The sequence below is a fragment of the Tenrec ecaudatus genome, chromosome 3 (genome assembly GCF_050624435.1).
Source record: "Tenrec ecaudatus isolate mTenEca1 chromosome 3, mTenEca1.hap1, whole genome shotgun sequence".
NCBI lineage: Eukaryota > Metazoa > Chordata > Mammalia > Afrosoricida > Tenrecidae > Tenrec > Tenrec ecaudatus.
Window position 1 is genome coordinate 145,799,381 of NC_134532.1, and position 27,394 is coordinate 145,826,774.

Here is a 27,394-nt window from a genome sequence, read left to right on the forward strand (position 1 = left end):
ATTAGTGGATTGCCCAGAAAATAGTATCACTTTGACTTAATTTAATTTTCATCTCTCTCTTGACTTCTGCCTTGACCTGTTGGCTGTTTAACAGTGCGATGCTTAACTCCCACATGTGTTTTCTCCAGTTTTCTTTTGATTAACTAATTTCTACTTTCATATTTTTGAGGTCGGAGGAGACAGTTGGCATGATGTCAGTGTTTTAAAATGTGTTAAGGTCTCTTTTGTGACCATCGGAAGAGTTTTGAAGAAGATATCACTAGAAGATTACAACAAAATATCCCAGATCTCAAGATGTCCACTGTTGTTCTGATGTTCCATGTAACAGAGTGAAGGCCTATTGGTTGAAGCACTTGAAGTCACGCCTCCTACTCCCTGGAAAGCCCCAATTTCCATTGGAATTATCAGGGAGTTGTTTTATTAAGACTGGTGAGTCTCTGAAATACCGATTTAAAGAATCATTCCCGTCCTCTGAAAGTTGAAATTATGGCTGTAATTAAACCTATCAAACCAGCGCCGTGTCTGTCCACGTATCTCTCCATCGGCCCCATTCCCCAAAAAGCATCTTAAAGACGTATCTTTATTAAACTATGAACTCACCCTGAACAATATCATGATGCAATGGGAAGCAGAGGAGGTAGGGAGTAGGTAGGCATGAGGAGAATACAGATTGAAGGTGAAGGTGTTGCTACTATGGGCCAGCGTTTACTTTTATAAAGAGGAGGCTAATTTCTCCATAAAGATTTAGTCTCAGTAACCCTATCTAGGGCCCCTGAGAGTCAGAATCTACTCGATGGCAGTGGGCGTGAGTTTGAAATACATCATTTTTCATATCAGTTCTACTGGATTACCTTCTCAACCTTGAACACAGAAGCAAGAGAGCTTGTATTAGGAGGAATAAAGCACCATGCTTATGAGCATGGGGTCTGGATCCCTGGGCTTACATTCTGGTTTCACTGCTTATTAACCAAGTGGCCTTGGGCAACTCACCCATCCTTTTCTGTCTCTATGGCTTTGGTGCCTTGGGACAAGAATGACACTCATTTCATAATTGCGAGAATTAAACAAGATGATTTATGATTGGGGCATATGCAGAGTCAATAAACACTGCTGCTCTTATTTTGCTTATTCTTATTGTTACTGCTGCCATCATGCACACCACCACCACCATCAAGGTGAGCACAGCTCTGCGGCTGCGCCCCAGGGTGCTTCCTGCTTTTTTCCTCTCCTTCCCAATGCATTACTCAAGGATGATGTGTAATACAACTGGTACCTGGTATGTTTAAAACTGATGAGGGACCACTGGATATGGAAGACATTGCCGCTGACCACATTAGGTTTGCTGTCTTTCACCAGAAACTGAAAACTATCCATCATTTCCTGGGTCTTCTCCTCGTGCAACACGTAACGAATCAGCCCCAAGTTCACGTCCTCTGTGGGGAAAGCAGACTCCGTGTGAATTAACTTGGGGGGAGGGAGTGTCAAGACAGCTTCACAGAGTCCCACATCAACATACCCAATTTATTCTGCCAATGGAGTCCAGAGAGCACTTTCCTGATACAACAAGTCCCAAAGCCTTAACAAGGAATGCCTCTGTCAGGTGGAAAATAAAATTCCACAGCGCCATGCAACAAAAGACCTGCCTTTCCACAGAGCGGACCTTGTGGGACGATAAAACGACAATCTCGGACGTTGGCTAAGGGGCGCTGCGGAACACGTCCTCAGAATATTAAGGGCGAGCCTGAGAGGGCTCATCACGAAGGTGCTCTGGCCCCGCTGTCTTTCACTGGCCCCACCCAGCTCCGGGTCCTTCCTAAAGAAGAGTCTTCGGAAGGCATGTACTACTGGGGAAAGTGCCCTTTAAAACGCCCTGGATGCCAGACAGCCAGGGGGGGCCGAGGAGAGCATATGGTCGGTCAAAGACAGGAGAAACAATGAACCCGAGACATGAATTTAAGACGCAACATTGCAATGACTGATTCCCATTGGCCCTGCTTCTGACAAGGTTAAAAAAAGAAATTAACAAACAAAACAAATGTTATTTGATGTGGTATCACATCAAATAATTCTGTTGAGTCAATTATATCTGACGGTCTAAGTGTTTTGGGTAAAGAGTGGAAAAACTCCCTAGACCTTACAGCACAGAAAAATCAACCTCACGGGACAGTTTTTCCATACCCTCTTTTCCTTCCTTTTTGAAAGAAAACTTAGTGTCACGGGATCCCTTCCAGAAAATCTGGCTGAAACACAAAGTGACTTTGGAGCTGAGGATATGGATTCTCTGCCATGCGTTCACCATTACGAGTTGCTGTAGCGGGTTTCAACTCATGGTGATCCCATGGTGGCAGAGCAGCACTGCGCGCTACAGGTGCACACGAAAAGAAAACTGAGAAGTACAATTCCGAAGTTGGAGAGGTCAATCTGACAAGGTCTACTTGTTAGCAAATGGGTTATTTAGGCTAGGTAAGTCGGAGGGACTCTGAGAATGATCCCACTGGGAAAGAGAATGGCATGCGAATGGATTCTTCCCACATCTCCAGTCCCCAGTCCCCACCCTGGGTGAAGACAGCAGCCGCGGTGCCAGGCTGAAGTTTATTCTCCACGTAGCCGTGCTTGGGGCCCGTCGTGATCTCATAGACAAGCTGCGGGTCCTCGGTGTCTGGGTCCGTGGTCAGCAGTTCCTTCTTGGTGATCAGGTTGGTTGCCTGGAATAGAAACCCATTAAATTTAATTTCTGATGTGGGAATAAAGCAGACGCGAGACCCTGTGACTCAGATTTAATCAGTTCAACCATGATTTACGGAGTGCCTGCTGCATGGGAAACTATTAGGTTGGAAGAGGCTACAAGGATAGAAACCATGCTGGCCCCTGCCCTCAAGGTGACGCCCTTTACAGGGAAGGAAAAGAAAAAGTCTCAAGCACTAGGAATCATGGCTAGTGCCACCGTGGGAGTTCCCAAAAGCGATGGCCATTTCTAGGGATAACAGCAAGCCCTCCCTGTTGGCCCACAGCACCCCTAGAAGACATGACAGAACTGCCCCTGTGGATTTCTGGGCCGGGCAGGAAAGCTCACCTTCATCTAGAGCAGAGCGCAGGGGTTAGGAGGGTGATTTGAGGCTAGCTTTCAATAAGGCTGGGCTTTGGAAGCAGGATATGGGGAAGATGTCCACTTGGTATCTAACAGAAGTCAGTTCCAGTGTTTGAAATGTTTGAATCTACTGGTATAACTCTTTAATGTTCTCCTTCGTTCCACAGAGAAATGGAGAAGGTGGCCACCAGTATGAGCTTTACTAGGTCTGGCAGCGGCATCTATGGTGCAGTGGTGCATTCTTCTGCTGCACAAGAACCCCTGAGGGTACTGCAAAAGCAAGGATGTTACTCTGAGGACTAAGGTGCGCCTGACCCAACCTACTGTCAGTTGCTACATATGCATGTGAAAGTCGGACATTTATTAAGGACGAACAAAGAAGAAACCATGCGTTTGAATTTTGGTGCTGAAGGAGAATATTCAAAGTATGTAGGGACTGCTAAAAAGACAAATAGATCTGTCTTGGAAGAAGGACAGCCAGAATACTCCTTAGAGACAAGGATGGTAAGACCATCTTGCATACGAGGAGGTACCCCCACCCCAAACCGGAATTGCACTGGGAAGAACAGAGCTTTCAAAGTATGCATATTTCCTGCTAAGCGAACATCGAACAACTCACTCTGGTTACAGTGAATTTTTTCGTAAAAGCAGTTTCATTCAAACCTTGCTTTTTGGGACAGCTGATTTACCAGAACAGTATGTGGCTGTGAAATCTTGTTTCCTGCTTGGAAAAATGCCCCAGAAATTGTTGTGACATTGAACACTGCTTACAAGGACAGTGTTATGGGAAAAATTCAAGTGTATGAGTCTCTCTCGTTTCAAAAACAGTGAAAGGTCAATTGATGACAAACCTCATTCTGGATGTCTGTCAACTTCCTGAATGGATGAAAACGTCAACACTTAGTGCATTTGGAGTTTGTTCTACTGGGTCAGACTTTTAATCAAGCTTTCTATCTAGAGGTTCTGAAAAGATTGCGTGACCATGGATGACAAAAATGGCCTGATTTGTGGCAGATGGGAGACTGGGTTTTGCCACCCTCACAATGCACCTGCTCACACAGCCTTCTCAGTGTGCCAGTCACCTAACCTTGCTCGGACTGACTTCTTTTTGTTTCTGCGAATGCAGAGGGGCATGAAAGGGCAATGATTTGAAGATGTAGGAGAAGTGAAGGAAAACACGAGGGAGGTGCTGTCAGCCATCCAATTAGATGAGTTTGAAAAATGCTTCCAAGCATGGAATAGCAGATTTGTCAAATGTATTAAGTGTAACAGAGAGTACTTTGAAGGTGGTAAGAAAAAAAGAAAGAAATTAAAATACACAGCTTTGAAAAAAAATCTATTTGGGGTGGGTGGGGTGGGGCTTGTATTCTGGACAAGTTGCCAGGAGAGACCATTCCTTAGAGAAGGGCAGCATGTTTGGGAAAGTGGAGGGGCAACAAAGGGAGGACAGTCCTCAATGAGATGAACTTACACAGAAGCCACAACCGTGGGCTCAAAAATGGGGACAATTGTGACGATGGCACAAAACTGAGCAGTGCTTCCTTGTGTTGTGCACAAGGCTGCTGTGGGCCAGAGCCAATGTGACGGCACCTAGTTACAATAACAACTTAAGGGAGACCTCACGCACAGCCAGACAAGTTCATCACTCAGCAGAGCAGTGTGTGGGGCTATGATCCTAGGCAGGTGGCAGTGGAGCTTGCAGACTAAGATGAACTAGGAAGAAAGGCTTGTTAATTTACTTCTGAAAAATCAGTCAATAAAAAGCCTTTGGCTGCATCCATAATGGATCCTGGGAATCCAGGCAGCATTTCGTTCCACTGTAATTGGGCTCACTCTGAGGCCAGGGGCTGATTCAATAGCATGGGGATAGGGGAGACTAATTTATTTAGAGTTAGCAAACAGGACACTGGGGACATTGACTAGAGTCAGCACAATGGGATGGGTGGGAGATAGACGCATAATTGGAGAGTATTGAGAGGGTTGAGAGGGTCATTCTGAATACACAGGAAAAAATCAAATAGGGCACAGCATGAAAAATAAACCTCACAGGAGCAGAGAGCTTCGTTAATTTTCCCTCCTTCCTTATTAAAGGAAAACCTAGTATCATGTGATCCTTTCCCAAAATTCTGGTCAAAAGGCACAGTGATGTGGATGGGAAGGGAGGGCTGGGGAACTGTAGCAATGATGGCTGCAAAACCCCTTGAGGGGGGCAAATAACAGAACTGCGGGTGAAGGGGTACACTGGATGGTGTAAGATAGGAAAAAATATATACAGTCACAATTTATTAAGGGCTCATAGGGGTGGTAAGGTGGGGGCGGACATAAAGAGGAGCTGATATCATGGGGTTCAAGTAGAGAGAAGAAAATGTTTTGAGAAGGATGATGGCAGCATCTGTATAAGTTCGCTTGATATCATTGATTTATGGATTGCTACAATATGGGTAAGAGCCCCGATAAAATGATTCTCCAAAAAAAGTAGAGTGACTTGGCAGCTGAGGATATATTTTTCTTCACCCCTGGTTCGCCATTACCTGAGGAATTCTGACTCCTAGCTCTGGAATACCTGACCAGCAATTATATATACAACCAATACTGCATTTCGCCTGCAGTACAGTGGACACACATAAACAGCATGCACACACACACAAGGGGCCAAACGAAACCAAACTCGCTGTCACTGAGTCGATGTCGACTCCTAGTGACACTATAGGACAAGGTAGAACTGCCCACGAGTTTTGAGATGTTAACTGTTTACCATGGTAGAGAGCCCTGTCTTTCTCTTTCAGAGCAATGGGTGGTTTCAAACTGCTGACCTTGTGTTTAGCAGCCCAATGAGTAACCACTGCACCACTGGAGCTCTGCCATAAAATGGGCAGAAATGACAAAATCATGTAAAAATTCCTGCCATTGCTTACCTATGCACACACTGCATGGGCCTCGTGACATCACCAAAAGTGAGCTCTGGCCTCATTCGCCCTCACTGAATAGTCCAAGATGACTACCTTTGATTAAACTGTTTAACAAAGGTATAAGCCCTGGTCAGGAAGTCAGGGCCAAGGTTGGTAGTACAGCAGTGCCGAGGAAGTAAGCAGCTGAAACTCTGTGTTTACTAGGAGGTGGTTGGTGGCTAGGTCTGAGAGCAGAGGAGTTCACTGTAGCCATTCTGCCCTAAGTATAACTCATGGGATATGGGCAGAGGGTCAGGTTGAAGGTTATGAGCAGAGGTGGGTCCAACGACAGATGGCAGCCATTGCCCATTCATGCCCGCGTCCTGCTGTCCAGCCCCATGTGAAGCAAGTGGGATGGTATGAGTACCTGCACTACCCTGGCCTCAGGGAAGCCCAGGGGACCCGTTGAGCCCCTCTCATCTGAGTAAGGGATACTTGATCCCCCATGCTAACGGCTCTCATGTCTGACACCGCGTCTGCAATGGTTCAAGAGGGGCAGCTGGCCAGTGAGACGGAACACAAGCTGCTGCAGCAACATGCTGCGCTCTCTTCTTGAGTGCCCTCTCTGGTCTGGGGTAGACAGGCAGACCCAAGGCTGTCCTGGGCTGAGGCCCGTCACCCCGGTGCGAGCGTATCTGGGTTGGGAAATGTGGTTTTGGTCTGCGTTGGAGAAACTGGCTTGCTGAGCAGGGAAGGAGTCTGCTGGGCGAGGGGCTGCTGCTGGGGACCAACCCTCCTGCTTCGACAGGCACCATGGTGAACACAGACCTTGAAATCCATTGGACAGAAAGGGAAACTAGAAACTGAAGTGGCAACACTTTTTAAAAAATTGGCAGATGCACCTCTGTAAACCACATGCAGTGGTAGCTCAGTATGCCGAAGCAACAAAGCATCACGTAACAGGCGCACTGGATGCACATGATTCTGGTCATGGAGTTCGGAAATCAACCTTGGGAAGTCAGTTCCCTTAGGGAAGGATAAACATGCTAATGGGCTGGAATTCTCTCCCTAGGTCATTCCACAAACACTGATGTGGCAGGAAGCAGTCAGTGTGAACGTACGTCTCTGCCATCTGCTTACCTGGTCATCGATGTACTCTAGCCACTGGAGCCCCACGTTGGTGACAATTCTGGGAGTGCCGTCGTCCACCGGGAGGATGTCTACTCGGAACCTCTGCGGTGCTGCTGTCATAATCTGGCGGAGGCCGGACAAGGACACTCATCATTCACAACCACGCAACGGCCTCTGGCTGCAGAGCCGGTGACACTGGGACCCCTAACATTTCTGAGAGTCCCAGATGGGCCACACAGTCCCAGTTTCTATCCCTTAGTGCCCCTGGGTGTGAGGCTTATGGGAACATGTAGACAAAATGAAAACATGGGCAGAAAAGGAGTGGGAGAGCAAGTGCCCCTCTTGCTGGACTCGCTGCTTTTCACACGCCTCTGTGGTCTCCAGCTGAGCTCACGACTATTCTGAGGTGAGGCAATAGAATGTTTCTGTCATGAACCCCTTACAGTCCTGTAAGGGGTAAGGAGAATAATCCATCAACTGTTACTGTCTAGAGAGATGAAGGTCCGAGGAGATACCACGGGGAGATGCCTCTCAGGAGAAGGGCAAGGAAAACAAAGGCATTAACAAAGGTTAATGTTAACCAGCAAGTGAGACGTGTGGGCAAAGCTGTGGAGACATCAGAGCCTTCACCCACTGCCTGGGGGGAATGCCAGACGGTACTTCTCCTGTAAGAAACGTGATTACTCAAGATATTCAACACCGCATCACCCCAGGACCCAGGAATCGCAACGGTAGGAACAGACGCAGAAGAAGAGACAGTGGGGGCGCAAACGGAGGACACGTGAACACCAGTGTTCACCGCATCACTATCCACGCTCGCCAAAAGGTGGAAACCACGGAAATGTCTGTCACCAGAGGAGTGGTAGCCAAGTGTCGTGTACACACAAACACACACTGAATATTACTCAGAGAACTGAAGTTCTGACATCTGCTACAACATCATGAATGGACCCTGAAAACTTTGCCCAGCCAGTCACAAAGGGCAAATACTGTGTGATGCCCACTATGAGGACTAGGCAAACAGAGAGACTGAAGCTTCCTAGTGACACCCCTGGGGAGGAGAGGAGACAGGGACAGGGGAGTCTATGGTTGAGGGACACCGAGAGTCTCTGTTGACAGTGGCAGAATGATCTGGGAAAGGATGGTGGTACTGATTACGCAACAGGATGAATGTCATTCATGCGGCCGCATTTTACGTGGAAGACGTCCCGGATTACCAAACGCTGCTACGCATGCAGCTCGGGGGTCGCGTAGGAGGGTGGGTGACCCTAAGTGTGTCTGGAAGTTGAATTTGTCTGAAATCAGGGCAGAAGGAAAGAGCTCTTCCTGGTGGCACAGGATTAGAGTGCTCAGCTGTCCACCCAAAGGCTGGTGCCTTAAACCCCAATCTGGGCAAGAGGTGGCTGGCTGCTTTTGTGAAGGTTGCAATCTTGGAAGCCCCATGGTGTGGTTTCTACTCCGTCCTCCAGGGTTACCAGGAGTTGAGCTCAGTGGCAGTGTTTTGTTTTCAGTGCAAGGACGGCTATGCTCCTTCAAGATCTAAAATCTGCCTCTGCAGCAAGTGGGGCGTTGGTTGCGAGTAGGGGTTGGTTCAGTCACTTCAAAGTGAGGGTTCATTTACGTAGTATTACATTACGGGTTCTCCATAAGCTGGACACTCATAACGCAGGAGCTTAGCGTCCTCCCCTTGACCACAGAGAACACAAGTGGTGATGTTGAAGAAGTTCTCTGTGAAGAAATCTGCTTTCTTTCCCCTGGAGGGAGGACTTATTTGCAGGGGAGGGAAAGGCAGAAAAAATAACAGAAAAAAATAAAAGCAAGTTCAATTTAACATTTTGTTCTTATACACACACAAACACACACAGAGTCTGACCTGGTACCTCACTCTTCCTGGGTGAATACAGCAAGCTGATATGCACAGAGCAGCGTTTTAATCTTCTACAACTCACCTGCTAAATAATTTCCATTTTTAAATGACTGGGTCCCTCTGGAGACCTGCTGTGGCTGTTCATGTTTATCAAAGTGGTGGCCCTCTTGCTGATGCGTTCTGTAATTGCCCCTTCCCTTTTTTTGGAAAGTCAAAACCATTGGGGAGTACCAAGTTTGGGAAGAAGTAAATGGAAGCCATTGGCCTGCCAGAATGTGGTGCAGTGCAGGTACGGAAATGACAGGGAAATCCCAAGAGCCACCCCACAAGCACACAGGCAAACTGAGACGGAGGCAGGAGGATCCTTCTTACAGAAGAAGGATGGCTCATCATCGGAGGAGAAACGGCACTCTGCCTCTGGCCTGAGAAGCGGATCTTTTATTGTCCAGGCAGCAGGGTAGGATGTGGCTCCTACCCATCAAACGAGCTCCTGCGCGTCAGACTCAGACAGAGGTGGGAGATGTAAGGGGACAGGTCTGCCTTTCCACTCTGCTGCACTCGTTCCCGGCGGAGGTTTCCGAGACTTCCGGATGGCTGGCTCAGAATGAAGGGCCACTAAGGGCAGTGGCAGGAGGAAGCAGTGACGTGGGAAGGGAGTGAAGGGGTCTCCAAGAGCCTCCTGGCACCTGATGGGACTCAAAACAAACCAAACTCACTGCCTTCGAGTTGCTTCTGACTCAAAGCATGTAGAACTGCCTCTGTGGGTTTCCAAGACTGTAGTTCTTTACAGGAGCAGGAAGCCTCTTTCTTCTCAGGCAGGGCAGCTGGTGGTTTGAAACCGCTGGCCTTGAGGTCGGCAGCCCAGTGACTAAGCCCTATGATGCCTGGGCTGCTTCGACCTGATGGCAGAATGGGGCAATTCTCTCAGGACATCAAGAAAAGCCCCTCTACCTCCTTCACAAGGCGGCCCTAAAATGATGACAATGCCGCTGTACTGAAGGCTTGCTTCCTCAGTGCCAGGTGTGGGGCTCCGTGCTTTTGTGCAGCAGGAGCACACATATCATCCCCATTTTACAGGCAGGGAAGCAAAGGCTTCGAACAGCCGAATGATTGATTAAGACTCTTAGCCGGTATGTGACGGGCCAGAATTCAAATCAGCATCTTTTGGGAGAAGATGGTTAGGTCTGAGGAGGTCTTAGGAGGTCGTGCTCTGTGGAAATCCTAAGGGGTTCCGGTCTGAGAGTTTCTGGAGGAATGGAGATGGTCTGATGATTCCTTGGGGAATATAAACTGTTTCCCATGAACCTTGCTCCCTTTTGTCCCATTGTTTGAAAGTCCTCTGATCATTGTAAAACCTGTTAATTACTTCCTGGGACTACTGTAGAGCCCGTGCCGGGTCACATCGTTTAAGGTATATATCTTACTGGATTTTGAGGTGGAAGGCAGAAACCCTACTGTTTTCTTCAGTCAGCACTTGCAGGAAAAAACAACATTTCTTGAATCTACATGGTTTCTGTCTTTGACTAAAACAGTGTCCAGGCTCTCCTGGAACCCTTGACAGCCAGCCACGAAGAGACCCATCAGAGATAATCTTGAGTCAAATTCAAAGAGTGTAGGGTGCATAAAAATAACAGCAATAATAATTACTTTCCATTAACTGCTCATATAAAAAGTGACATTAACTAATCACTTTTTATTAACTGCTCATATTTGCCAACAGTGTTATATACTTTATGTGGATTGCTCCCTTAGATCCCTAGATTAAATGAATTCAAATGACGCCACTTTTTTAGATGAAAAGGAGCCGGGGTGGTGCTGAGTTAGGCAGTGGTCTGCTCACTGCAAGGTTGGTGGTTCAAACTCACCAGCCACTCCATGGGAGCAAGATGAGGCTGTCTCTTGCCACAAAGATCTACGGCCTTAGAAATTCTGCCCAAGATTGCTGTGCGTTGGAGCTGGCTCAAGGACAGTGGGTTTGGGGTGAAAGGTGGAATGGTAAGTTGCTCGCCCAAGGTCAATCTGCTAGTAAGTGAGAGAATAAGAGCTTGAGCCATGTTATATTTGACATTTTAAAAATCCCCTATTTTCTTCTAGCCGACATTTGGTACACGCTGTTCTCCCCCCCTCTCCATTGTCTTTGCCTCTCACCTCTTTCCCCGCCTCCTCAATCATGAAGAAGGGGTTGGCGCCATCAGACACCGTGTAGGTGAACCGGTCTTTGAGGGAGTTGCTGCCGTCATGGCGGTAGCTGACCCGCTTCTGGTAGATGTCTTCCATGGTGAAGGTGGAGGTGTGTCGGAAGTGCTGTCCGTCGGTGGTCCGCTCGATGGTGCCGTGGCGTGGGGGCTGCACGATGGTGAAGGTGACGAACTCAGCCTGGCCAAGAAGCGGAAGGAGGGGAGGGAATTCATCAGGGACACTAGATGAACGAGGGATGGCCGACCGCGGTCACAAGCTACACACAATGATCAAATAAAGCCGCATTTGCTTTTGATACCAACACTAAAATGAAAGAGAGAAGCCTGTGAGGAGCGCAGCTGCATCAGGATCTTCTGTCTCATGACTTAAGATGCATAAATCGGCTCTAATGAATCGACTGTTTCGATGGGGGATTGTTTAATGGGTCATTGTTGAGAACCTGAACTTGTCATCTTTTCCACATCCCTTAATGTGCACAGCTGCTACGTGAGGCTCCAGTCCACCCAGAGGCACCACAGAAGGAAGGGCTGGTGATCCAGGACGTCACTGGCTGTAAGGGCCTATAAGGACTTGGCGTGGACTCAGTGGCAACTTTTAATAAAAACCAGATGAGAACCACTAGACTGTAACAAACGATTCATTTCATTTCTTTCCCATCCATCCCCCACTCCTACTTTTCTAAAACTCTTCAATACCGAGTTCCCTACGCACCAGAAGAACCGCTACTTTCTCAGGTAGAATTCCTGGATCTAAGGGGGGAACGATAGACTCCTAAAACTGCCGAAGGCTTTCCCAGCGGCTTCCGTACACGTGGACTGAAACACAGAGGCCCGACCCAGGTCGCCAGCAGCCTCTGTGACCTGGCCCACGGTTCCTCCCTGGCCTCCGGCGTCTCCTCTTCTTTGTCACTGGCTGCCAGCCTCTGGTTCTGGTACCTGCGACTCAAAGCTTTTAAAGCACACTGGCCACCGGGTCTTTACACTCCTGGTTCCTCTGTCTGCTGGGTGATTTCCCCTCGTAACGGCAGAGCTCGCATTCGCGCCTCTTGCTATCTGCTCGGATGCTGCCTCCGCACAGACCTGCCGTGACCACGGTCGAAAGACACCAGGCCATCACCACGCTCCGGCTTCTTCCCGCACTGGGCTTTCCCACGGCGCGCATGCTGCTGTGACATGACATGGCCTTCCTGTTTCCCCGCCCTGAAAAGACGGCAAACTCACGGAGGCAGGACATTTTAACTGAAGTATCCCCAACGCAGACTTCTGCATTTAGAACAAAGCCTAACAATGAGCAGATAACGTATGTTTGCTGAAAGAATGACTAAACGAAGGAGCAACAGAGAGCAGAGAAGACAGGATGAGCAGTAAGTGTCGTGGTATTCTTACGTGGGAGCTTAATTGTGTCAGAATATTTGCTATCCACTCTGGAAGCATCTGGTGAACAAGAGCCTGGTCTCCCTCCACATGCCCCGTTTTATTGTATAAAGCCTAGTTCTCTGAGGAGGCAGTAACAATTTGTCAGCCACCGAGGTCTGGATGAGGGAGGGAAAAAGAGAAAGTGTGTCTAGGTGTAGAGAATCTCTGTGCGCTCTACTAAGGAACAATGAGGGTGCTCATAAAGTGCCATCTCCCTATTTCCCACAAATCATGGTAACAATCAACGTGGTAAAAGAATGCCGTTTACATGTTATTAGATGGGAGGATAAAGGGTCTTGGGAAAGGGAGCTTAGTGGCTTGGTCTCAACTGTATTTGCTTTCTCTTTCCGGAAGGTCTAAGTAAATTTCTGACTTTGAATCCACTCATCTCACCCAGTGGCCCCACCTTATAGATGCTGCTTCATCAGCCCCTCACAGCAAGCAAACCGAGACGGGCTCTCATACCTCTGTGTCTGCATCTACCGCCTTGAGCTCAAACTCTGTGATGGTCTTCCTCACTCCCTCCTGCACCCGCATGCCGGGACACTGAACGATGGGCAGGGAGTCATCCACAGGGTGAATGGTGATGTGGAAGGTTTGGGTGACCTAGGAAGACAGGAATGTGCCAGGGAATCACCCGCCATGATACCCACCTCATCCATCGTGCTCTCTGCTTTCCCTGTCACACCGCTCCTGGCAAGCTCGTCGGACCAGGAAGCTGACAGAGAGCACTCTGGGCAAGGGCCCCCGCTAGCTATTTTCCTTCCCGTCACCAACCTGAGAGCAGAAGACAAGGAGCTCCTATCACCAGTCCCTGCACCCTCATTCCCCCTGAAAGCACTATGAGAAATCACTCCTCATTCTAGGAGGGCCTCGAGTTCCCCACCTACCTCACTGGCTCCGTCAGAGAGCGTGAAATGGAAGGCATCTGTGTGTTTCTCGGCTGCACTGGAATGGACGTACTGAATGGTCTGTGAAGTCAGGTCGGCTTGAGTGAAGGAGCTAATCTGGACACCTAGCCAAGGAGGGAGAGAGAAACAGAAAAAGTGGTGAAATGCTCACCCTACTTCCAAAGACAGAGAATCCTGGGTAGTTTTCTTCAAGAATTTATATTCTTCCTTCGAAGATACTTTTTACACACACACACACACACACAAAAGTTTTTTTGACATACACTTTGTGTATGATACAATTCAATGGCTTAACTATTAAAAAGTTTTTTGAATCATCACAATCAAATTTCAAGTATTTTCATTTTTTATCTATTGTTATTAGATCCTCATTTACCTCCAACATCTATTCATTTATTAGTTATTAGTTATTGTCGCTACATAGATTTACTTATCCTGGATTTACATCAAGGCAATCGGGTGAAAAAGGCACTATCAGCACTCACAAAACAAAGCACAGACAAATTTCAGAAGAAAGCAGAAAATAATAAAAATGAGAACAAGTTCAAAACCAGGTCAGAAGGGAAAACAAATGGTCAGAAGCTAACATTCGCTGTTAGAAGTGACTGCGGGGTTTTGTTTCCAACACCCACATAGAAGCCTATTAACTTAGTGTGTTATTCTGGGTAGACTAGAGAAACAAATTCACACTCATATGTATATAAGAAAGAGCTTTATATACAAGAGCAACTGTATACATCCAAGCCCAGTCCAGATCAAGTCCATAAGTCCGATATCAGCCGATACGTCCGATACCAGTCTATAAATTCCTCTACAGACTCACGCAACACATGCGATGATGTCAAATGCAGGAAGATCACAGGCCAGTGGGTAAAGTCTTGTGGGTCCAATAGCAGTGAAAACATTTCGGTGCTGCCAGGGGTCTCCCTGTGGCTCCTCAGCTTCAGGGCTCTAGTATAGCTTCATATATCCTGTCCACAGGAATGTCTTACCGGGATTGACCATGTGCCCTACCTCCAGCAAGCTATTTATCTCATTAGCACCCCCAAGTGCAGTCATCAAGCTGAGACCTGATTGACAGGCTAAAGTCCACCCTTAAGTCACTCTTAAGTCTCTGAAGTCCACCTGAAAGTCACTCTTAAGTCTCAAATTGACAACAGATTATGTAACTACCACAGTTAGCTCAGCCTGTACTGTCTGCCTCAGGAGCCCTGGTGGTGTAGTGGTTATGTTGTGGGCTGCTAACGGCCAGGTCAGCAGTTTGAAGTCACCAGCCCACTCTGAGGGAGAAAGATGAGGCTTTCTACGCTTGTAAGGAGTTACAGCCTCAGAAAGCCAGCAGGGTAGCTATGAAATGGAATCCACTCCATGGCAGTGAGAATGGGTTTTGTGCTCTACACCAGGTCAACAACAAACCAAAAAAGCAAGGCAGTTACCACTGCATTGATTCCAAATCATGGAGACCTCAGATGTGCCAGAGGCGAACTATTCCGCTTTTAGGTACTAGAGTACAAGGTGCGGCTACACATATCCAATTTCTGTGATTGGAGGACCATTGCTTGCCCCCACAGTTCCATTGGCTATTCTTCCAGATCCGTCCTAATTCCAGGTCTGGGATTCTAGCTTCTCTCTTACCATTTTAGGCAGGCAGACAACAGCAAAACACATTGCATGACTTTAGGACTTGGGAAAATGTTCTAGATCAAATTTCAAATTACCTAGAAAAACCTAGAAAAGCAGTAGCCCTTCATAACATGATTCGGAGAAAATACATAAGCCCGTTCCCTGCCCCTCAAGTCCACCAATGTGAGTCATGTTAGCTGTTAAAAACATAACCAGGCAAAACATAAAGTAATTTTAATACTGTTATGGCACACAAAAATGAATACTATCTGTTTTTAAATGCCAACAACCTTTAACAGCACACTCCAGAATTCTTGTTTCTATCTTTGGGGCTTTAGGGGCCCATCTCCAGTCAAGATTAAAACAAACAAACAAAAAATTATCTTTTGGTCTCTCAGTACAAATCCCTTCTTTCTGATTCTGGGCATTGAGTTATTAATCTGTTAAATCTAGTCCATTAGCTTGGCCTAGAAATTCATTTGCTGCTTCCTGAGATCTAGTATTTGTCATTGTTAATCCTGCCAAAACCAATCTGACTTTTTTATGAAAAGCAAAGAGGTTCTGCTTGGATTGATATCTAAATGTGACATCAGTATCACGGTTTTATTTTAAAAATAAAACAAAACCAAACAAAACAAGTGCCTGTATGGTTTCTTTCTGCATCTCTCTTTATCATCTGGAATTTGTCAGCCAGATACAAGAGCCTCCTGAACATGGGGGCATTAATTTTTTGATGAGGCATTTGATATTTCTGTGCTTGCTACATCAGCTCCTGACAGGCGAGAAATGTAGTCCCTGTCTTATAGCTTTGTCTTGTGGCTCTGGACAGAAATCCATACCATTCTTTAAAAATTTAATAACTTCAGACTAGCTTCACTGAGAAATTTAAATCTCCTATCCCTGCTGAGAATCCATCCTGACAACTCATGAGGAAAAACCTGTCTGAACTCTCACAATGAGCTGGTCATCTAATTCACTCTTCCCTTGATGAAAGTCTTGGAAAGACTGGGAACAGATAGAGTTCTGGGGTTTTGTGTGTGTGTGTGTGTGTGTGTGTGTGTGTGTGTGTGTGTATGTTATTGAGAACATGTGCCAATTCAACATGAATAACTTAGTGTCATTGATTATATTCTTCGAGTTGAACAACTCTCATTCTCCTTTTGAGTTGTCCCTCCCCCATTAATATAAACTCACTTCCACCCCCCAAGTTTCCCATTTAATCCCACCACAAACATCAATGAGAGTCGCTGCTGAGGTACAACCAAATACCGCCTGAGATTTGCTTTGTTTGTGCTTGTTCTCTTGGTTTGGAAGTGGAGGGTTCACAGACATCTCGGGTAATTGGCCTGAAGAGTGTTAAGCGCTTCTGCTCTATCTCGTAGTTCACTGTGTCACGTCAGAGATCTAAAAAGCTTGCCATGTGATATCCAAACAACAACAATTGGCCTCTATTGGTCTGCAGCAGCAGAGGATGAAGGACAGTCAAGGTCAGGAGGTGATAGTGAATGGACTGGCACTGGTCTCTCCGAACAACTTCCATGAGACCAGAAGATCCGGATGGTGCCAGATTACTACACCTTTTTACTAAGGTGAAATTGTAACAAAACAATTTATGCACAAAGTGCACAGTTTCATAAACTGTGACACATCAATGAAAATACCACTACAAAGGAGAAAGGTCATATCCATCAACTCAAGACACGTGTAACCCTCCTCCATCCTTCCCTATTCCATTCCTGCACACACACCCTCGTGCCAAACACAAAAAGAAACGCCACAGTGAACTGCTGTCACTGTAGATTAGTTGGCATTTTCTTGAATACTTTTTTATAAATGAAACCTCACAGAATGTACTCCTCTTATATCTGGTCTATCTGGTTGATGCCATTTGATTTCCTCTCAATTGGGGGCCATGATAAGGTACCTATATGTCTTCCTTTCAAATGATTAATTGTGAAGTAGGTGAAGGTTTACAGAGTAAGATCAGTTTTATAGTCCACAATACAAGTACATTTTGTTTCATTTCATTGATGGCAATCCCCACAATGTAGCATCCCATCTCATTTCCTCTCTTTGTTTCCTATTTACCATCCTTTTTCTTTTTAAAAAATCATTTTATTAGGAGCTTGTACAACTCTTATCACAATCCATCCATCCATCCATTGTGTCAAGCACGTTTGTATATTTGTTACCATCATCACTCTCAAAACATTTTCTTTCTACTTGAACCCTTAATATCAGCTCATTTTTCCTTCATTCCCTCCCTCACGAACCCTTGATAATTTATAAATTATTATTATTTTTTCATTTCTTACACTATCCAATGTCTCCCTTCACCCACTGTTCTGTTTTCTGTCCCCCAGGGAGGGGGTTATGTGTAGAGCATTGTGATCGGTTCCCCTTTTCTCTCCCACTTTCCCTTCCCCTCCTGGTATTGTTATTCTCATTATTGGTCCTGAGGGGGTTAACTGTCCTGGATTCCCTTTGTTTCCAGCTCTTATCTGTACCAGTGTACATCCTCTGGTCTAGCTGGATTTATAAGGTAGAATTGGGATCATGATAGTGGGGGGGGGTGGGCATTAAAGAACTAGAGGAAAGTTGTATGTTTCACTAGTGCTATACTGCACCATGAATGGCTCATCTCCTCCCCGCAACTCTTTGGTGAGGGGATGTCCAGTTGCCTACAGATGGGCTTTGGGTCTCCACTCCGGACTCCCCCACATTCACAATTATATGTTTTTTTGTTCTTTGATACCTGACACCTGATCCCTTCACATCTGTGATCGCACAGGCTGGTGTGCTTCTTCCATGTGGGCTTTGTTGCTTCTGAGCTAGATGGCCACTTGTTTACCTTCAAGCTTTTAAGACCCCAGACACTACATCTTTTGATAGCTGGGCACCATCAGCTTTCTTCACCACATTTGCTTATGCACCTGCTTTGTCTTCAGTGATCATGTCGGGAAGGTGAGTACCATGGAATGCCATCCTTCTTCTTTTCTACCCTCTCTGAACTTCACTGTTGGGTAAGACTTCCTGTCTAATCTCAATGGTTTATCATTCTAAGACATGTGGTGTACCCATGTAGTGTTATTGTTATTGTTCCCTTTATAGACCCCTATCGATGTTTTTAGCTGAAAATTCAGCAATAAGGAAAGTTCATATTCTCATGTGAAGGGTAGGTAGTTAAGGGCCACACTCTCCGAGATTCTACCAATCTCTGACTAGTAAGCTTAGTCTTTTGATAAAGCTGCTACTAACATTTATGAAAATATCTTTTTATGAGCATATGCTTTCTATTCTCTTATGTTAATATCTAGAAATAGAATGTCTAAATCAAAAAGTAGATGTATAGTTAACTTTTGAAAAGACTACCAAACTGTTTTCCAAAGTGGTGCTGGTGGCGCTGGGTATCATCGAGTTAGTTCTGACCCACAGCGACCTTATGCACAACAGAATGAAGCAATGCACAACCCTGCCCCATCCTCACAATTGCCCCTATGCCCGAGTCCAGTGTTGCAGCCACCATGTCAATCCACTTTGTTGAGAAGCTTGCTCTTTTTCACTGACCTTGCACTTTCCCAAGCATCAACACCATGAGCTGCTATGCAGCAGGAGTAAGATGGGGCTTTCTACTCCCTGTCAAGAGTGACAGTCTTGGAAACTCATAGGGTCAGTTCTTCCCTGTCCTCTAGGGTCCCTGTGAGTCATCATCAACTCGACAGCAGTGAGTTTTCCAAAGTGCTACCACCATTTTTTAGTTTCATGAGAAATTTATGAGAGCTTCTGAACTTGATCCTAGTGGGCCTCTTCTAATTCAGTTAGATAGCATTGAGTGCTTACAATGGATAAAACGAAATGTCAAGCTTCCTGAGGTAGGTAGAATTATTATATTTCACATCTCTGAAATACTGATGTAGGCAAATTCCAGTTAAACATTTTTATAGATTATGATCTTGTAATGAAATCATAAAAGTTATGTGGCACATACAAGGGCGCACGATGAATAAGGGGCAGTTCTGAAACTGGGGCACATGGGGGTCTGGTTCCAAGGTCTATTCTGCCGAGAATAATTTTTGTAAAACCTTCATGTTACATTTTATACTTTCTCTTTAATTTTTTCTCCTATTATAAAACTTACACATGCCTATTAAGGAAAATGTGAAAAACACAGAAAAATAGAAAAGAACTATAAAATTTCTCATAAAGCTTCCTTAGAAATATTACTAGTAAATAATCTGAATTCTTTCTTCCCTAATATTTAATTGGCCAAAACCTTTATTCTTTCTTGGAATATTAATTTTGGTAAAACTCAGAATTGTCATTATCATGACAATATCTACAACGAAGGCAGTATCTACAGGAACTGCGAGTATCAAGTATAAAGAAGTCCAGGATTCAGTCCCTCCCAGAAGAGCCACATGGAACGGAAGATATGTCCAGGTTGCAGTACAGCACTGATGAAACAGGTAACTATCCTCCAGTTCTTACGATTATGACCTTAGTTTTTACCTCACTAATCTTGCTAGATCTGCATATGTATATTTGTACAATCAAGATCATCTGATGCCCAAAATCCAAGATAGATAAACCCTCAGAAACAGTAATGGGAATATGATTCCCTGAGGGCATTGGGAAGAGAGAGGGGCAAGAGGGGAAGGAGGAACTAATAGCCATGATGAATGTATAACCCCACTCAATGAACAACAGAGTTGTAGGTGAATGGAGACATTAGATGGTGTAAGATATGGCAATAATAATAATATATAATATATTAAGGGTCCATGGGGATAGAGTGGGGAGGAAGGGGATAAAGGGGGCTTGATATCAAAGAGTTCAAGAAGAAAGAAAATTCCCTGAAAACAATGATGATGACAGCATTTGTACAAGTATGCTTGATCTAATGGAACTATGAATTGTAATAATATCTGTAAGAGCTCCTAATAAAATGTTTTGCTGTGGTTTCCATTCTGAAGTGTGCCTCGAACAATGGCCGACACTCTGCAGGTGCTCAGAACCCATCTGGAGAGTGCATTGAGCTCATCCACTATAACCTACATGCAAGAAATTCTATTGAGCACCAATTTTCAACCATTATATACTTAAAAATAAAAACCCTCACCAATTGCTCACCGGGTGTCGGGAGATGTGAGCACCACCGTAGCAGCATGGCTGTGTTTTTCATGGCATGCTGTTTCTAGGGGCTCTCGCAGCAGGGGGTTGTTGCTTGACATATCCTGAAGGCTTTTAATTCCATCAAAGTTGTTTTCCGTCAGCAACCTGCTGGCTAAACTATGTATCTGGCAGTATTAGGAAGACCCACATTAACCTTGTCAGTTTTTCCAATTCCCCTGGCTAGCCCGCATGTTACAGAGTCCAGTCCAGGTCAGGGAAGCAGGGAGAAAGGGGGAAGGGGGGCTGCCACCAGGGCTTGGGGAAGGGAGCGTCTGGGAAGAAATTGCCTTATTAACAGATGCTCATCGGTCCCTGCATCTGGCCTGGTCTCAGCGTGGCTCTGGGGATTCCATGCTTGTTGCCAGGCACCCACCTCAAGCTGACGCCGAGGGAGGGCGCTAGCTTTCTGGGTTTAGGATTTTCTCTAAAGCCTCTGCTGTCCGAAGAAACACACGAAGCACATGGGTGCACGGTATTTCTGGGCCGCGGGGGAAGCCCAAGAAGAACTATGGGGAAGCATCCCCTCGAAGCTGTCTTCTGGCCAACCCGTCCCTTTCTGTGGAAGGAACTTGCCCTTCTCAGGACATGCAGGCTGCGGTCATAGCGATCGAACGCAACGCACCTCGGTCTACACATCCCTCACTTGTCCTACAAGTGGACCCAGTCCTGGCTTGTGAACGGGCTGAAGGAGGGAGGCAGGGAAGCAAAGAGAAGAGGCCAGAAGAAAGAGGCAAACTGAGGAAAAACTGGCAGGGATGGGAAAAGGTGTGGATTCACAAGCCGAGCCCTTTGGAAAGCGGCAGGTAAAGAGGCAGCCACCAATCAGGTAATCCCAGTGTGTCCTGCCATTTTTGGACGGTAATTGTCCAGTGATCCTGCTTGGCTGTGGACAGGTTAGGGGTTCAGGGTCACCCAGCAGTGCCTCAGAAGAAAGAGCTGGCAATCTGCCTCAAAAAAAATATCTGCCCTTGAAAGTCTACGGACCATCGTTCTCCTCTGACCCTTGGAGTCACTGTGAATCCGTTGGATCCGGGGCAACTGTTAGTGGGTTCCAGGAGGAGGGAACATACAACTGTCTATCAGAGCGGACGTGACCTTGGCAACCAGCTCTCAGTCCAGAAAAGGCCAAGGGGAGTGAAAGCACAACAGGCAGGCTTGGGGCAGGCCCCCAGAGGACCCCCGAGTGACAGCCCGAGTCAGAGAAGAGCACGCAGATGGTGACTTCCCAGCAGGTGGGTAACTGGCAGGGCTTCACGAGGCCCAGAGCCTTTCAAGTCTCCATGGAGCACAGAACAGTTGCCTAACATAGCAGCCAAGAGGCTGCCCTTTCATCTTGGGAGAAAGACAACCAGCAACCTGACAGGATTCTGGCAGGAGCATTAGCTCATGAATTAGTTATCAGACATCTCATGCAGCCAAGGTTGTGGAGGTGCTGATCTATATACTTCCCTCCCAGGAACTCTGGGAGGAAAGAGTAGGATACCTATTTTATTTCTATAAGGGCTTTTAGTTGATTCTGGTCATTCTTCACCCACACCCTCCCAGCATCCAAGTACGGAGCCCAGACCATGTACCTCCCACATCCCTTCCGCCCACTGTCTCCCTCAGCCACACTGGCCTCGCTGTGTCTTGCACATGGTAATCCTGCCCCTTCCCAGCTCATGAGGTTTTTGCTTGCCAACTCTGTCTGCCAACACCCTTTCCTTAGATACCTGAGCGGCTGGGTCCCTTCCTTGCTTCAGCCCTCTGTTGGAGCTTATGACGAGGGTGGCCTGTCCTCAGCCTTGCTCCCTACAGACATCCCAGCGCATGTCTCTTTTTCCCTCCATCTGATGCATGATATGGCTGCCTGCATGTCTGCTTATGGCCTGACTCTGGCCTTAGGAGGGGAGCACCGTAAGGGAAGTGCTTCCAGCGTTGCCGTTTCTGGGTTGGATGAGTGCAGGCTCTGTGCTCTAAATTCAAAAGGAAAGCAATGAAGATCTCAATCTCTAGCAAGCTGTCACCTCTTGGCTGGAAGAAATAAAAGGCAATTGTGTTTTTGGATTGTTTATTCATCACGTATAGCTTGTCCCTCACATCTGTTCCGCTGCCCATTTCTTTAGGTTTGTCCTCTGAAATTCCTTCTTTCAGTCATCCAACCAAGAAGGTTTCTATTTACTGCATACGAGCTATCAGATTCACTGCAACTCATATGGTTTTCACTAGCCTATTTTTTTCACAAGTAAATTCCCAGGACCTTCTTCCTTAGTACTGGACCAATCAGCAAAATCAGAATAAATGGAGACAAGAGTGGACTGATCAAGGGTTTCATTTTACTTGGATCCATAATCAACAGCCATGGAAGTGGCAGTCAATTTAGCCATATCAAGTGGCATATTGCACTGGGCAAATGTGCGCACGAGACCTCTTTAAAGTATTAAAAAGCGAAGATGCCGTTTTGAGGGCTGAGGTGCATGGTCTTGGTTGTGCGGTGGTGGTCTGCGTACTGCTATGCTGCTGAAAGCAATGCCATCCATAACTGAAATCCCAGCAGGGTCATCCCTGAAGGACAACTTTCAGCAGTGCTTCCAGACTCAGATAAACGAGGAAGAAAGGCCTGGTTATCTACTCCCAACATTTAGCTCACAAAACCTATGAGTCACAACAGCACACTACATGATTAGTGTTGGAAGATGAGCTCCCCGGGATACATGGTTCTTAAGATATACTAGGGACACCATAGTCCTCACAAACACCGGAGGCCATGAAGATGGCACACGACTGGCCAGTGTTCCACCTGTAATGTACACAGTCACCACAGGGTGAAATCTCTTTGACAACAACTAATGGTGACAACAGGTACCTGATAGTATTGCTTAGTGGCCATGCGCACACTGTCTCCTGAAATGAAATCTCAGTACCCACTACCGCATCAAAGTGACAGGTTCTCTAAACACGGTCCCGGCTTACTTTCCCCGTCCTTCAGGTCATCCAGTTGGATGGTACCTGATGAACTTCACTTCCCTGCTCAGCATTCCCCAGTGACTCCTTTTGCCTATCGAATTAGTAGAAATTGCTATCCTCACTTGGAAGACCCTCTGCAACATCTCAATCTGCCTGTCTAGCACTTCTCTGTTTTCAGAATATAGGCTTTAGCTACACTAGTTCACGCCTATTTCTCCAATGTCCACACATGATGTTACCACACAGACTTGGCCCAAAGTCTGTCTTCCAAGGACCCAATTCACTACCTCCGTAGAGCACCCACCCAGCATGATGGAGCCTCTCCCACTTTTGAACTCCTAGGATCCCATGTTCATATCTCTTAAAACACTGGTCCCATTCCTTCTTGAGTTATGGTTACCTTCAGGGGCTTCTTATCTCCCCCTATGGACTATGAGGCTCCAGAGGGTGAGGATTGTATCGCATCTACCATTGTTTCCCAAGAATATAGAATCTGACTCAATATACAGGTTAATTTGCTGTTTGCTGAATTGAATTTTAAGCATGTGGTTTTTTTTCTTCAGTATACTGTATCTGGTGCTAAGGGGGTAGAAAAGAAGAATGAGGTACAACATTTACCCAACGGAATTGACAAACTAGCTGCAGAAACAAAAGTAAAATTGTTTTCAACTTTCAGCAAGATATAACTGAGAACATAACGTATGCTAAGTATGATGATATACACATGTATAGTAGTCCACATTGGAGATACAGAGGGTAAGTATTATTTAGAGCAGAGTTCGTTACACTGTGGTGGCTTGTCTGTTGCTAGGATCGTGGAAGTACTTCAAATCCCAGGAGGGTCACCTATGATGGAAAGGGTTCAGCAAAGCTTCAAGACCGAAACAGACCAGGAACAAAGACCTGGAGACCTACTTGTGAAAATCAGCCGATGGAAATTCCATGAGCCACAACCTAACACTGTCCTATGTCTGCAACACTGGAAGATGAACCCCTTAGCCGGAAAACCATATTTAATAGCAACAATGGGCTCAAGTATCCCAACAATCATAAAGACAGCACAGGATTGGGCACTGTTTCATTCTGTTAGATGTACGGCCACCATGAGTCAAAGCCACTAATAATGAGGTGCGTTGTAGATACTAATCATGATGGTTACTAATAATGGTTACTCATAATGAGGCAGATTGTAGATATATGTATATCTGTGATGTACCCACCCACCTATACTAAGCTCCAACCTACAATAAGGTATATGCTATCCATTTCTGAGCGATTAGTCACTGAAAATCTTTGAGTAGCTGTGGAACATTACAAAGTTTATCGAAAACCGGTAAGAGTTGTGGAACATTGTCAGATAAGATCAGCCCCTCGGGTTATCAGGCACTCCAAATATGACTCTTCTCAAAGAAGAGTCAGGCATAATGACATGGATGGACTAAGCCGTCATTTACTGATGGGAAACAACTCAAAATGAGAAGAAACAGTTGAAATATCTATTAGTAATCAGAAATTGTAATGTAGGAAGTCGAATCTAGGAACATTAAAAGTCATCAAAAATAAAATGGAATGCATAAAGTTTGATATTCGATAAAATTTTAATAATGTCTACGAAGTGAACCAGGGATATATATTAATCATAGATATATGAGTGGGTTTGGAGCTTCCATGTAATTGTCAACCCAATCTAAGAACAATTAGTCCTTATGCCATGGTTCTACTTAATAGTTGTCTGCACGAAGAACACTGGAGATAGGGGTGCTATGCCAGAGAAGCCCTGGTGGTGTAGTGGTGATGCATTGTGCTCTTATCACAAGGTCAGCATTTCAAATCCACCAGTACTCCTTGGGAGAAAGTAAAGGTTTTCTACTTCTATAAAGAGTTACCGTCTTGGAAACCCACAGGGGCAGTTATGCCCTGTCCTATAGGGTCATTGTGAACTGGGATTGACTTGATAGTAATGAGGTTTTTGTTTTGTTTTTAGTAAGGTTTGAAGAAACTAGATGGTGCCTAGCTATTAGAAAGAATGCCATCTGGAGTCTTATAGGCTTGTCTGAAAACAAGCAGCCACCTAAATGAGATTTCCATTAAGTTCGCATGGAAGAAGCACACCAGCCTGGGTGATCCAAGGATTGTAAATTTTAAAATCTAAATTTAGAGGAGGGAGTGGTTAAATTCTGAACATCCAATTTCCAGAAGACTGTGATTAACAGTGGAAGCCTCAAATTGATTTGTCAGGTCCCCGTGTGGCTTAAGCCTCAGGTGACTCCCCTTTGGTCTTAGTCTAGGAATGTGAAAAGTCCTGCTATCAGCTAGAAAACATTGCATAGTCAATTATATCAGATGGAGTAAAGTTAAAATGCAACACCTTATCATTTGATCTCTCTTCAGACCCATTTAACATTTTTTCTGGTTTTTAATATTTTCTTTCTTTCCTTTTTTAAAAATCATTTTATTGGGGGCGCATACAACTCTTATCACAATCCATACATCCATCCATTGTGTCAAGAACATATGTACATTTGTTGCCATCATCATTTTCAAAACATTTGCCTTCTACTTGAGCCCTTAATATCTGCTGTTCATTTTCTCCCTCCCTCCTCACTCCCCCCTACCCCATGAACCCTTCATCATTCATATATTATTATTATTTTGTCATATATTACACATTTCATTGGGGGCTCATACAATTCTTATCACAATCCATACATCAATCCTTTATGTCAAACACATTTGTACAGTTGTTGCCCTCATCATTCTCAAAATATTTTCTTTCAACTTGAGCCTTTGGTATCAGCTCATTTTTTTCCCTCGCCCCCACCCTCCCTCCCTTATGAACCCTTGATAATTTATAAATTATGATTACCATATATACTCGTGTATAGGTGAATTTTTCAGCAGATTTTTAATGCAGTTTCCGTGGTAAAATTCGGTGCCCTGGCTGATATTCGGGTCAGCTTATACTTGAGTATATACAGCATTTTGTCATGTCTTACACTGACTGAAATCTCCCTTCACCCACTTTTCTGTTGTCTGTCCCCCTGTGAGGGGCTTATATGTCAATCATTGTGATCGGTTCCTCCTTCTCCCCCACCTTCCCCTTCCCCTCCTGGTGACTCTCATTGGTCCTGAGGGTTTATCTGTTCTGGATTCTCTGTGTTTCTAGGTGTTAACTGTACCAGTTTTACATGCTCTGGTCTAGCTGGAATTGTAAGGTAGAGAGTGGAGAGGAGGAAGCATTAAAGAACTAGAGGAAAGTTGTATGTTTCATGGGTGGTATACTGCTCATCTCCTTCCTGACTGGCTCATCTCTTCCTTGGGACCCAGTATAGACCCAGGGTGCTATACTACACCCTGACTAGGCTCATCTCTTCCTTGTGACCCTGAATGTCTAACTGTCTACAGATGGGCTTTGGGTCTCCATTCCACACTTGCCCTCATTCACATTGATATGATTTTTTGTTCTGGGCCTTTAATACCTGATTCCATCGACACCTCATGATCACACAGGCTGGTGTGCTTCTTCCATATGGACTTTGTTGCTTCTCAGCTAGATGGCCACTTGTTTATCTTCAAGCTGTAATACCCTAAATGGTATGTCTTTTGATAGCTGAGGACCATCAGCTTTCTTCACCATATTTGCTTATGCACCCATTTTGGCTTCAGCGATCATGTCAGGAAGGTGAGCATCATGGAATGCCAGGTTATTAGAACAAAGTATTATTGCATTGAGGGAGTACTTGAGTAGCGACCCAATGTCCATCTGGTACCTTAATACTTAACATATAAATATATGTACATAGATTTATTTTCCTGTTATTATATATAAATATATTTACATATGTACATGCCTGTATTACACTTCTATAAATGCCCTTTGCCTCCTAGTTCTTACATCTATTTTCTTTTACCTTTCTCTTTTCCAACGATCATGTTCGGCCTTCATTTGGGTTTCAGTAATTCCTCTTGGTTACATTGCCCCTGATCACTCCCTACCAGGCAGTCTCCAACCTCCTTGTCATTGATTTTAGGTCACTTGTTGTTCCCTTGTCCCTGGGTTTGTTAACACCCACTTCATTTACCCCACGTCCCCCTCTCCCATGTCCCCCTGGTTGGTCCCTTGTTGTTTCTGCTTTATTTTCTATTGAGGTTTT

General features: G+C 45.5%; 1 protein-coding gene across 1 annotated transcript in view; it reads right to left on the reverse strand.

Annotated features, from left to right (window-relative positions):
• Window positions 1-27,394, reverse strand: part of FRAS1 (Fraser extracellular matrix complex subunit 1) — a 587,299-nt gene that overhangs the window by 68,982 nt on the left and 490,923 nt on the right. Inside the window, exons 48-53 of the mRNA XM_075544919.1 lie at window positions 13,479-13,603; window positions 13,054-13,194; window positions 11,123-11,350; window positions 7,117-7,230; window positions 2,555-2,705; window positions 1,274-1,433 (exon numbers count right to left, since the gene is read on the reverse strand). Of these exons, the coding sequence (XP_075401034.1) occupies window positions 1,274-1,433; window positions 2,555-2,705; window positions 7,117-7,230; window positions 11,123-11,350; window positions 13,054-13,194; window positions 13,479-13,603 (919 nt within the window). The remainder of the gene's footprint in view (window positions 1-1,273; window positions 1,434-2,554; window positions 2,706-7,116; window positions 7,231-11,122; window positions 11,351-13,053; window positions 13,195-13,478; window positions 13,604-27,394) is intronic.